Source organism: Pogona vitticeps, chromosome 14 (genome assembly GCF_051106095.1).
Source record: "Pogona vitticeps strain Pit_001003342236 chromosome 14, PviZW2.1, whole genome shotgun sequence".
NCBI classification, from domain to species: Eukaryota; Metazoa; Chordata; class Lepidosauria; order Squamata; family Agamidae; genus Pogona; species Pogona vitticeps.
In genome coordinates, this window is record NC_135796.1 from 14,486,617 (window position 1) to 14,499,830 (window position 13,214).

At 47.9% G+C, this 13,214-nt stretch overlaps 1 protein-coding gene across 1 annotated transcript; it reads right to left on the bottom strand.

The window, feature by feature from the left end:
* Nucleotides 1-2,749: 2,749 nt before the first annotated feature.
* NOC4L (nucleolar complex associated 4 homolog) lies at nucleotides 2,750-13,117 on the bottom strand. Its single transcript, XM_020788852.3, has 15 exons — nucleotides 12,908-13,117; nucleotides 12,403-12,523; nucleotides 12,099-12,205; nucleotides 11,137-11,238; nucleotides 10,628-10,777; nucleotides 9,450-9,549; nucleotides 8,440-8,474; nucleotides 8,269-8,319; nucleotides 7,271-7,382; nucleotides 6,833-6,893; nucleotides 5,893-6,003; nucleotides 5,579-5,742; nucleotides 4,840-4,922; nucleotides 3,509-3,622; nucleotides 2,750-2,923 (listed from the first exon to the last, which is right to left on the bottom strand). Exons 1-15 carry the CDS (start codon nucleotides 13,031-13,033, stop codon nucleotides 2,807-2,809), a joined length of 1,554 nt encoding a protein of 517 aa, XP_020644511.3. The 5' UTR covers nucleotides 13,034-13,117; the 3' UTR covers nucleotides 2,750-2,806.
* Nucleotides 13,118-13,214: the final 97 nt, after the last annotated feature.

The following is a 13,214-nucleotide window of genomic DNA, read 5'->3' on the forward strand; positions in this document are numbered from 1 at the left end:
GCCACTACAGCAGTTCCCAAGATGGGTTATAGGAGAAGAACTCCCATAATCCCCAAGCCATTAACCATACGCACCGGTAAACCTGGAGACTGTAATCTGACATCTAGGGAGAGAACGTTGGGAATTGAGGCACTGATCCAAGGATAGGTAGAGTTGAAGGACAACCTCTGACTCTCTAGATGTTTTGACTACAACTCCCATGCTCTCTTACTATTGGATAATGCTTGGCAAGGCTAGAATGTGCAGCCCAAGTAGGCCGTCCAACCTCCTCTTGAAGATAATAATAATTTATTGTCATTGTAAGTATATACACATACAACGAAATTCACAGACACCCAGAGACCAGACACATGCACACACATAAAATTCCCCAAACACTCCCCACCCACTAAAAGTCCCCCACTAAAAATACAAACATCTACACCGCAGGCCAAGTAACACAGTCCAACTAATTATTCACTACTGGTGGTCTTTAAGCTCATTATTAATTATTAAGATGTTCACAAAGGTAAGCCCCACCTATTTGACTTTGATCTTGACTGGTTCCAGAGTTGACCATCATCTTGACTTCTAGTGTTCAGCTCAAATCTACCTCGAAAAAACTTACTGTTAGACTATGGACTATGCGGTCGGGCATGGCAATCCCACAGTGATGGGTAGCCCTGCGCCCCTAAACCCCACTGCATGTTGACAGAGCTTTTAGCCTAAAAAGAAATGTTAAAAAACCCATCTCGGCTCCGCGTTGTCTTCTTGGCTGAAAGCAAAGCTCGTTTCGTGCGATCTTTCGTTAGCTGTTACTGACCTCTAGTGCCCAGCCTGGTTGATAGCTCAGTGGCTCGGGTATCTGGATGCATCTTGGACCTACTGAAGATTTCGAACAGTTTCCAAGGGCAGCCCCATGCAGAGCCCATTGCAGTAATCCAAACAAGACGTTAACAAGATCGTGGCCAGATCAGGCCTCTCAAGGAATGGAAGAAGCTGGTGCGTTAGTTGTAAGTGTGCAAATGGACACTGCAAACCTGGCACCTGAGTGAAGGGATGAATCGAGGACCACCGTCTCCCTGGAAGGCTGAGTTTTTAGGGGAACGTAATCCCGTCCCGACACACGTCAGGCCCCTGTTCCCTGATCTGCTTTTCAACTTACCAAGTCTCCCGTCTTGTTCCGATTAAGTTTTAGCTTTTAGAATAGGCAGAACGGATTTTAGAACTGGCTCAGTGGCCCACGTTTCCGGCTACGCCTTGCAAAACCCAGGGAAGATGTTGCCAGTCACCCACCAAGGGTTGGACCCCGATAGGATTGACTCCTGCGTGCCTCCACATCTGTAAACAAATTTATCTATGGCCAGAAGTGCAATTATCACAGTTCGCTGTTGTTGGATGCCATCAAGTCAGAACCAACAGTGACCCTAATAGGGCTTTCAAGGTGAGATATTTTTAAAAAAGGTTTTACTACGTCCACTCCTTCAGTGAGTTCCCAGGACTGACCGGGGATTTGAACCCAGGTCTCCCCATGATCCTAGGATGTCACTCTATCCACTACACCCCACGGGGTATCCAACCATCACAGCACGTGTGTGTTTTCTATGCCTGATCAAAATCAAAATCGCAACGGCGATTTATCTTCCCTTCTGCATGGCTGCTCCCATCTCGCGTCGCAGTTAATACCGAGGATGATTAAAAGCATCTGTAATCTTCCCGCCCGCAAAGGCCCCCTGAAAGTCTCCTCGCGAACGGCTGTGCAGACTGATAAGGCTGGCGCCGTTACCACAGCTTTGCACCTTAAATATTTATAAACAGCTCGCTTTCTGAAGCGTGAGAGGAGACCCACTCTTTCCTCACGAAGATAAGCAGATCTTCTAAGAAAGAACATCCCCCCCCCTTGTTTTTTCAAGGGCAAGAAGGTTACGGATTGAAAAGGAAAGACGGAAAGCCAGTGGCTACCATAAATCAACAGGAGGCCCCGATCGTGAGAGGGATTTCAACTGGAGCCACTGGCCAGGGATTGTGAGGGTTGCTAATTTTACAAAAAGGAACTCCTCAAGCTTCTGGTTTCAATCCACCGACTCTGATCCCAACCAGGATTAGCAGATTTTTCGTTGCTTCAAAGCAAGGTACCCATTTTGTGAGGTGAAGGTTAAAACCTACGGTCAAAATCCTACTGAGGGTTCATGTCGGGTTGGCATAACTTGAGTGAGTGAAGATGGACAAGTGGGTCCTAGAACAAATCAAGCCAGAAGTATCTCTGGAGGCCACAATGACGAAACTTCAGGCACGTCCTGAGAAGGGAGGATTCTCTGGGAAAGACCATCGTGCTGGGAAAAAGGTAGGATGCAGTAGGAAAAGAGGAAGACCCAATACAAGATGGACCGACTCATTAAAGGATGCCACAGGCTTGAAATCACAAGAGCTGAGCAAGATGGCCGGGGAGAGGACATTTTGGAAAGCATTCATTCATTGGGTTGGCATGAATTGGAGGCAACTTGACTTAATTAACAGAAATAAGCATTCACTTTGGTACTCAGACATGGTCTCGTCCTTCCCTCCACTCCGATAGGAATCTTTTGTGATCAAGCATCGCTCGTCTTCGGTTCACCCCAGGACCCTACCACACGGCAGGACGGGGGTGGATAATAGCGGACTAAAAAAATAATAATTTTTTTTAAAAAAATTATACTAAAAAATAAGTTTTTAGATGCACTGAAAACTTCACATATGCAAGGGTCATGTTTAATAAAACTATCCACAGCAATAAAAATAATAATACACTTTATTACAACATCTTTCAACAAAAACAAGGTTTCGAGAATCACTCTAATGTAAAGTACTCTGCAAAAATATCCTGCTTTTTGCCGAACAAGCCTCGGACACGCTGAAATTCCAAGGGCACTTCTGTGGTTTCGTTCTTCACGTCTTTGTCAAACATCTGCACCAGAGAGAGACAGAAAAAGAGAGGGAGAGGTTGAAAGTATTTTTGAAGGTTAGTTGAGACTTGCATGTTTTTTTCAGGATGTGTTCGTCTGTTGTGGAATTAAAAAACAAAAATCCTGTGTCCTGAATCCCTTTTAAGGCAAACAGGGTTTGGTTTGGCAGGATCTGTGTCCACAAAAGCTGGCTGGATAGCTCAGTGGTTTGGGCTGTGGCGCCAGAGGTTGAGTTTAATTCCCCACTGAGCCTCCTAAGGGAAGAGTCGTCAAGTTAATTCTGACTTATGGTCACCCTTTCCAGGGTTTGAGAAACAGAGGTGTTTTACCCTTCCCTTCCTCTAGGGGGAGCCCTGGGACTATGCAGCCTGCCCAAGGCTACACAGGCTGGCTTTTCCCCTACATGGCCCAGTGGGGGGGGGGGGAATCGAACTCCATACCACCGAGCTATCCAGCCAGGAAAAACAGCTCACATCCCCGCCGTGCTTGCCCTTCTCCTGCCCTGCAAACTCTTTAGCCGAAGGGCGAGATTAAAAATTCCCCCAAATGATGAATTAATTTCATGAACAAGTAGGGAATAAAATTACATCAAAAGCAGTGAGCTCCAACACCTCCGATAAATCATCCTCCATCACGGACAGCGCGGTGTTAATCGTGGCGGCTGCTTTGGCTACGTCTGGGTGATAATGGCTCTGTAGAGTCTGAAGGACAGAACAAACGAGAACGGTGCAAGCATCATCATCATATTAGAACTGCAGCGCTGGAAGTGACCCGGTGGATCATGAATGCCAGCGCCAGAGACCTAAGCTCTTCCCCTTCTTGATTTGGGATACAATGACTCTAACAAAGACACTGCCTCACATCCAGGCCCATCTCCCATCCAGACAGCTGGACCATAAGCCATTCTACAGCTTAGACATCCTTTCTGCATGCACGTGTTTTGTTATCACACCACCTAAAGAGATAAACCCAAATATTTCTGGGGAATACAGTGGTGCCTCGCTAGACGATGATAATCCGTTCCACTGAAATCACTGTTTAGCGAAATCATTGTCTAGCAAAAAGCATTTCCCCATTGGAATGCATTGAGACCTGTTTAATGCATTCCAATGGGGAAGAATCATTGTTGTCTAGCGAAGATCGGCCATAGGAAAGCCGCTTTGCGAACCGCCAATCAGCTGTTTAAATAGCTGTCTTGCGAAGCTTAGGTCCCGAAAACACCCATTCTGCAAGCGTGGAGGGAGCTGTCAAAATCGTCATCTAGCGAAAATTGGTTTGCGAAGCAGGGACCAAACACTGTCCAGCTAAATTCCCCCATAGGAATCACTGTTTTGCGAATTGCTATAGCGATTGCAAAAAGTCAATGTCTAGCGGAAAAACTGTCATGCAGGGTAACTGTCTAGTGAGGCACCACTGTATTCTGTCAACAGGAGAATCAACTATTGTGGAGAACAGGGCTGCCTTTTTGAGCCAGATCATGAACAGCCGCAGACTTGAGATACAACAAATTTGGAAATCCAGATAATTCATTCTTTGTCATCTTGCATTTGCGATTTTTTTCTTGTCCATGACCCATAAAGATTCTGGCTGGCTGGCTCATTTTGTATTACACCCATCATCCACGTTGGTCCACGATCCAGCGGTCTGCCTCTTGTCTCCGACCCATCCCAAGCCCGACTGCATTTATTTTATTTTATTTATTTATTAGATTTCTATCCCGCCTTTTTAGGCAGAGTCTACTCAGGGCGGGTTCCAATAAACATTATGAACTAAAACAGTCAAAACAATTCAAAAGAATCATGTTAGTGATGCTCGAGATGGGAAAAACAGAAAATTATAGTAGAACTTATAGGAGGAATTAACTAATTATAGTTAGGATGGTCCGTCTGACTGTCATCGGGGGGTGGGGAGGGCTTACTTTGATCTCCCAAAGAGAGCTCTCCAATGCTCGGCTTTCCGAAGGATCCTCCGCCTCCATCCGGTAGGGGTCTTCCAGCATCTCTGTGGAATATCAGATGGAGAAAGTCGCGAGGAACAAAACATCGGAGATCCAGGTCTTAAGACTCCATAGAGCTAGAGAACGAACTGAGCTTCCCATTTTCGCACAGGCTCGCCTACCTTGCAGGGTTATTGGGTGGATCAAAGTGGGGAGGAAGAAAGCAAAGTCCCTTGCTTTCAGCTCTTTGGAGAAAAAAAGTACAGTGGTGCCCCGCATAGCGACGTTAATCCGTTCCAGGATTAATATTGCTATCCGGATTCGTCACTATGAGGGGGGAAAAACCCATAGGAACGCATTAAACTCCGTTTAATACGTTCCTATTGGGGAAAAACACACTGGTAAGCGAAGATTCTCCCATCCGGCCACCATTTTCACTGCCCGGTAAGCGAGGGCAGGGCGCGAAAACGCTGCGGGCGGCCATTTTCTGCACCCGGCGGCCATTTTGGAACCGCCGATCAGCTGTTTTCTAAACATCGCGATGCGATCGCATTAGCGATCGCAAAAAACGTGTCGCTATGCAGATTCGTCATTAAACGGTGCGCTCGTTAAGCGAGGCACCACTGTAGTAGGGTACGAATCTAAAACAGCAAGGAAGCAAACGAGAACCCTCAGGAAGAGCCACACCCGTCCCACCATTTTCTGCAGCTTCTGTTCTCACCTGCTGGACCGCCGGGTCTGTCGATGAGCACCTTGCAAGACGGATGCCTCCGCAGGAGATTGCAGATGAACGGAATGGCGATCAGCAAGCCATCGGGAGGCGCGGCGAGCGCCAGCCTCGCCAGCCGCTTAGCAAAGGCCGCCACCGTGTACGCCGGCAAATGCCTGTCGGGAGAAGAGAGCCAAGAGCCAAAGGGTAGGTAGATGCACTTTCTAGACGGCTGGAAGCAGGAGGAGCGTGCGGTCTAGGGAAGGGAAGCGGACAGGATCCTAAAGGCGTGCTCCCTGCTTTTTCACGCCGGACAGACTACTTACGAGGAAGACAGGAAGAGATCCAGCAGGCGGAAAAACCTGGCGCGGTATTTCACGTGGAAGATGGATGGGTCCAAAAGGCTGTAGAGCTTCTTGTAAAAATCTGGATATTCCCTACATAAAGCATGTATATAAAAAAAAATAAAACAACAAAAGACACACTGTAACCCTCAAAGGCATCAGAGTCAATATAATCCCCACTATTTTATTTATTTATTTATTTATTTATTTATTTATTTATTTATTTATTCATTCATTCATTCATTCATTCATTCATTCATTCATTCATTCATTCATTCCCATGGTTAGTTTCAGAGACACTTCGGGGTGCCCTATATTCTGATGATGCCAAAGGCTGACTGGATAGCCCAGTAGTTTAGGTCTTGGGCTGCGGAGGTTGGGAGTTTGATTCCACACCCAGCCTTCAGTGAGTAGAGCCAGCCTGGGTAGCCTTGGGCCAGCTGCATGGTCCCAGGGCTCCCCCTAGAGGAAGGGAATGGGAAACCACTTCTGATTACTCTTTACCTAGAAAACTCTGGAAAGGGTCAATGTAAGTCAGAAAGGACTTGACAATGTGCAGTATTATTCTGGTGACATGTGGAATGGAAGGCAAAAGGGTAAAGAGAAAAATGCCAGCCAATTCTAGCTTGGAGCTATTACTGGTGAGCAATAAATCTTATGTAAGAAAGAAAGAAAGAAAGAAAGAAAGAAAGAAAGAAAGAAAGAAAGAAAGAAAGAAAGAAAGAAAGAAAGAAAGAAAGAAAGAAAGAAAGAAAGAAAGAAAGAAAGAAAGAAAGAAAGAAAGAAAGAAAGAAAGAAAGAAAGAAAGAAAGAAAGAAAGAAAGAAATGAAATCAATCTTAGGTGAGGCCTTGCAACTCTTTCAAAATGGGTAAAAGCATGTGGCAATGATGGCTTCCCAGGGAAAGCAAAACAGAGCTTACAGATTATGATGGAGGATCAGAACGAACAATCCATTCAAGCTTAAGAGACTGATGGCACCTCCTGTAAGAAAACCATAAAGAGAAAAATGCTAAATATTATGAAAAGCAATCTCCTGAAAAATGCCAACGTATTCCTATGGCCTCCCTCACTCCCAGTAAGTTTCCTCAGTCAAGCGGGGATTCGAACCCAGGTCTCCCCAGTCCAATATTTTATCCATCATCATCCCGAGGAAGAGCCTGATGAATGACTCACCAGAGCTGATCAGAAGATCTGGTGGAGGAACCTGAGAGATTCCTCAAAGCCGACCACCTCTGGTCTGCACCTCCGGGCTTACCTAGTTGCCTACGATGGACCTCCATCTCCTCCCGTCATCCTCAGAGGACCGGGCATGCCAAGGCCACCCATGCCCAAGAAATGCAGAAAGGAACTCTACCTACCCACATCGTAGGCGACTGTCAGGAAGTCGATCATGAGAACGGGCTCGTTCATATGAGGCAGAATGGAGTCGTGCAGGATCACCAGCACCTTTTTGTAGAGGCTGACAGGTAACTTGGGAGGGAGAAGACAGCGGGGTGGGGGGACAGAGAGAGAGAGACCCATGAGATGAGCCAAATCGTGTATTTCAAATTCCAGAGAGGAAGCTGCTGTGAACCTCCAAATCCTTGAGAAAAGCAAGGAGCTTATTCTTTCTGCACGGCGGCTACCATTTTGAAATGGGTCTCGAAAGAGGCGCCGCCCGATTTCTGTGCAGCAAGCTAAGCGAGGCACAGCTTAAAGCTTCCGATTGTAAGACACTTCTAAGTATCAAATAAGGAACAGGGTCTGTGAAACCACAGCGTTTGGTAAAATACTGTAGAGCCTCTTAAACGACCAGCTTAGGGACCTCAAAGCTGGCTGGACAGCTCAGTGGTTTAGGTCTCTGGCTGCTGAGCCAGAATTCGGGAGTTTGATTCCTCACAATGCAGAATATTGTGGAGGTTCCACTTTTCATCCTGGCTCTAGCGATGGATGAAACAAAACAAAAAATTCTCAAAAGTCCTTCATAATGTTTCTAAGCATTTTGGTGCTCTATCCACTCATTAACTGATGGCATCTACTGGTAAAAGAGTTCTGGATGCCCCCCCCATCTCAGACACATTGTGGGGGGGGGGCAGATCTGTGGAAGGCAAGAAATCCAGCTACACTCAGTCGTTGGGGTACCTTCCAAGGTGCCTCCAGCTGCAGGAGCAGTATATCTGTGTAAACTCAAATTGTTAAGAGGGAGCACTCAATGATGGAGGGGCTTCGAACCCTTGCTCAAGGGCTTCCCCGAGGTCTCTGTCTGTCCACTGTCGGAAAACAACACAACAGACCTTCTGACTTCACCCCACCCACTTCCCTACGTAAAACGTCTCGATCCGTTCCTTGAGCAACAGAGACGCGTCCCATTGCTCACCTTGTGCTTCAGAAACCCGAGCCACATTCTCTCAAAGGCCAGCCGGTGTTCCTGGAGAGAAAGACAGAAAAAAAAAGAAGCGAAGGAAAAGACCATTCTCTTTCAAGATAAGCAAAACTAGTCTTTTTTTAACAGGTTGGATAATTTCGTCAAACCAACCAAAAGACATACCTTCAGCTTGGAAACTTTCCATTCCTCCTGGTTATCTGTGAGGGTGATTTGGGGGGAGAGAAATACATAATTATTCAGCAAAACAAAGAGACCCTCAGGTCTGTTAAGGAAAAGACGACAGCTGGGACAGAACACAAGTTACGGTTGCAGAAGATTTCTAGCTTCAGCGTCTGACGCCTTCCATTTAAACATAAGGTGGCCGGGGCACTTCTGTAGATTTTAGAGATTCATCACTGAATCCTTGAGGTCTGAGCCTTCTGTTTCCAGGTCAGCCTGTGAAGTCAGAGCCTGCACCTTGAATCCGGGCCTTGTAGGCTAAGTCTTGGGGAAGCGTTCCTCTCTAGAAAGTGCCTTAATTGCCCTCAGGAAGGTCAAACCAGATCCTCATCCCTAAGGATCTCCCTCCAGCTCACTTTAAAAGGGGGGGGGAACCAAAAACTTCTATAGACGAAAACATCTGTTTCTGTAAAGCACCTTGGGGTACCTTTTAAGGTTAACACATTTTATTTAACATGGCCTTTCATGGATTTAAGATGGCAGGATAGCTCAGTGGTTGGGGTATCTGGTGCAGAGCCAGAGGTCGGTGTGCGTGTGTGTGCTTCAGTTCCCCACGGGGCCTCCTGGCAGAAGAGCTTGTCTGTGTGGCTCTGAACAAGCTGGGCTGCCAGATGTTCTTAGACTACAACTCCTAGAAGCCTTCACTGCCACCTCTTCCGGCCAGGATTTCTGGGAGTTGAAGTCCAAGAACATCTGGAGGTCCAAGGTTGGGGACCCGAAAGCAAGCGAAGGGTAAACATGAGTATTTTCTATTTGGAAAACCCTGAAAAGGGTCACCATAAGTCAGAATGGACTTGATGATGATGATGATGATTTGTGGATTTAGCTCCATTCCCAGACTATTTAGCTCCATCTATATGAACCTGGGTGGATCTCAACAGGAGGACAGGAGAAAACCACACTCATATAGTTTTTTTTCCTTCCAGACAAGCCACTGCTAAGATTTAACTCACCGTGTTTCACAAGAAAGTTGTTTATTTCGCTCTCTTTGCTCGGCATGCTGATGGAGGCGGCAAGAGCGAAGACGTTCTTTTGGTAAACAGGGAGCGGTGCCTTGAGCAGGGTAAGAATAAAAAATGAACCACATGTGCAGGAGAGCACCCACAGAGGCATGCACGCTCAAGCAGCACCCATCTCAAGAGGGAGGGAAGGCAAGCTCCCTCTTTCAAAAGAGAATAACACACCCCCAAATGTGGCAGAATCCCTCCCCCCTTGAAATCAGGAAAATCATGCCTGTTACTATAACAATATACTTATCTTTTATTATTCTGCTGATTGAATACGGTGTTATCCTGTCCTTCTTACAAGGAAATCAAGGACATTAAACTGCCTTCTCTACCTGTTTATCTTTAGGATATGTATGTTGCAGGGTGACTCCAACTTTGATGGAAGGAGAGGAAGTGTAAATAAATAAACCCATGCCGGGTTTTACTCCGAACCTCTCAGGTGCTGAGACCTAGCTTCAAAGTGGGTTCCGTCTGCTAGGTATCTCCTTTTGGAGTTCAAACTAGAGATGGGCAGGAACCACTGGATCGGCGGTCTGTGCCAGTTCGTTTACTGGCCAGACACTTGACTGCTTCTAAGCTCTGCCTCCTCTGGCGGGTGCCCACTCAAGAGGCAGCACCCAGAGGAGGCAGGGCAGGGAAGCCAGACTGCTGCCTTTGAGCAGAGAGTGGGGCTTTGAAGCACCCGTTCAGCCAATAAACGAACCGGTACGAACCACCAAACTGCTGGTTCGTGCCCATCTCTAGTTCCAACGAAAACCCGGAGCTGATTACCTGCTCTCCACAAAATCAGTCAGCTGCTCCAACACACGCACATACAAAAAACCCGGGGGGGGGGGCTAAAAAATCACGTAATGATTTACACAGAGAATAAACCTATGACAGTCTGTCTACTAAATATGACGGCAATATATTGCTTTCCATGTCGGAAGGAAGATTCCCCCTGCCTATCAGCTGCAAGGGAATATAGGAAGAGAAATATATGAAACTGTTCTTCACAGCCACACCCCTTCATCTACATAATGCCACTTCTTCATTTACATATTTCTATGCTTTATCCCCAATTCATGGACTTCCTGATCTCGATTTTCCCCCCACGGTTTAATCTGATTTGGCTCGATCGGTACCCGTTTGGCTTTCTGCATCACGCTGCCGATGTTCTCGGCCACCGCCTTCATCACGAAGAAGCGGACGTCGTCATGGTCCAAATATTCTTGGAAGCGAGAGATGAGCACGGACGAATTCTCTTCGGTGGGCAGCAAGCCTTCCACCACCAACTAGCAAGATGCAAACAGGAGAGACGTTGGAAGTTGCTTCGTCCCAAGCCTGACCTTTGTTCCATCCATTAGCAAATCTCCATGGTTTTGGAGAAGATTCTTTCCTTTCCTAGCCCTATCCTTGCAGACAGGGCTAGGATCGGACGTTTGGCACACAAAGCACATGCTTCACCATGGAGCTACAATTCCTCCCCACCAGCTCCCAACGTTCCTGGGCATATTGCATTCAAAGGCTAAGTAGCTGCCAGTCCCCATAAGCATCCTTGAACGTCCATAGCGGCAGTGGAGCCGATACAAAATCTGAAATCAACGACAGACCCTTCCCAAGGTTGGCCAGGGGATTCATTGGTCCAACTCACTTTTAAAAGCTCTCGGGGGAAATTGAAGCGCCATTCATTCTTGACCAGAGGGTGTTCGGCTTCTAAGGCGACGAATTTCATCAGGGTACACAAAGCTGATTCCTTGGGTTTTAAAGAGGTGGAGAAAGGGAGAAACAAATGGGTGAAATATGACAAGTGACGTTTTCCCTTCCCTCCTTGCTGTGCAGGCATAACATGTCATGTTTTCTAGTTACTCTAAAGCTACTTTTTAGGACTTTTCAGAGAAATTCTGAGCCGAATTTTTCCTAGGGCCAAGCTCGTCTTGAGATGGGACCTAACGAGAGGGCTAATGACAGAATACCCACGGCTGCCGTGTGGCCAGCATCCCGTTTTTGACGAGGGGGGGCGGCTTTGTAAGACGTGATATAGGAAACGGTTGTCAAGAAATAGCTGGCCACGTTCTGCCTTCTCCCTCTTTTAAACCTCCTCCAGGCTGGCGTGACATTTGTATAACCTATTTTCAGGCAGAATTCAAACTAGAGAAGGTCTGGGGAGAAAATGGGGAGAATCTTTTCCCTTCATTTTTTTTAACAAAGCTGGGTTTTTTTGGGGGGGTGTGAAAAATTTGGAGATACAAAAATTGGAGTGTGGAATATGTTCTTTTAATGCTCTGATAAATATAGTTTGGCATTCAAACTCTTATCACACAAAATGAAAGATTCCTGGGACTTTTATGCATTGATGTTTTCTCTAGAGAGGCAAAATGTCCAAAACGTTCCGTTTTTGTTTTTTAATTCCAGAACGTGGTGTTCCCCCCCCCAGAAAAAAAGAATGGAAATTTTCAGAAATTTCCCATCTCCCATTCAAACCCACGTGCACCCCCCCCCCGGGGGCTTGTGAATGCCATTCCCAGGGATTACATTCGGCGATACCATAGTCTCTCGAGACTGAAGGATGCCTATGATGATGACATTCAGAGAGGCCGTCGGGTATAAACTCACTTTGACACGGAAAGATCTATGGCCCATCAGCTCCGACAGGCAGCAGACGGTGCTTTGGTAGCGATGCCTCATCCAGATTTTATACTTCTCTTCCACGCTGGCGCTTTCTGAAACCGAAAGGGGAAAAGGTGGGGAAGAGGACAGAGAGATGATGGGGGGGATCATGGGGGGGGGGGGAGAAGGACTATTGGCATTTCTTCTACGTTTGCCCCTGGATATTCAGGAACGGAAGACCTAACCAGTCTTGCAGGACCACCATCATCTGCGCGCAATATATTTGTGGCACGGATCATCACCCCCCCACCTTGAAGCGCGTCCTCTTCGGGGGGCAGCGTCCCCACGAACAATTCGCCTCGCTCCAGCAAAGCCCCGAAAAGCCGGCTGCACGTCCGGATGGCGGCCAGGATGATCTGCTCGTCCTCGTCCTGTTGTTGGCAGGGAGAAAAAGGGTCAAGAAGGGTCCTCGAAAGCCATGGATATCCCCACCCTTGGGTCTCCAGATGTTCTTGGACTCCAACTCCCAGAAGCCTTCAGCGCTAGCCAGGAATTCTGGGAGATGTAGTCTTATCAGAGCACCTGGGCGCATTGGAAGGGGCCAAAGGATGGTTTCCAAAAGGGATCGGGGCGCGCGCGGTGGGAAGACGTTTTCCCAGGATCGTGGCCAAAGGAGGTGGAGGAAAAAGGTTGGATCGGGCGCAAGGGGGTCGTGGGAAGGGGCAGGGAGAAGGTCTCCCGGGGAGGAGGGGGGAAAGGCTCCCAAGGGGGGGATAGAAAGCACACGCACCCCCTCCAGCGCCCCCGATCCTCACCTGCAGCAGCTCCAGGACCTCGAAGACCCGGTTGGCGTGGCTCCGGCCGGCCAGCAGCGCCTCCAGGCTGGCTCCCAGGTTGGCCTCCGCTTCGGCCAGCCGCTCGCCCGAGGATCGGGCCGCCATCGCTCCGGTCCCGATCGCCGCCTCCTTTGGGGGGAAGGCAGGCTTCCGGAAGGCTCGCCGGGGCTTTTCCAGCCCGTCCACCCCACGTGCGCGGAAGGCAAAGCAGGCAGGACCGCCCCGGCTCCGCCCGGGAGCCCGTGACGTCTCTGGGCGGTGCAAGGGGGAAAGGAGGATCCTGTGG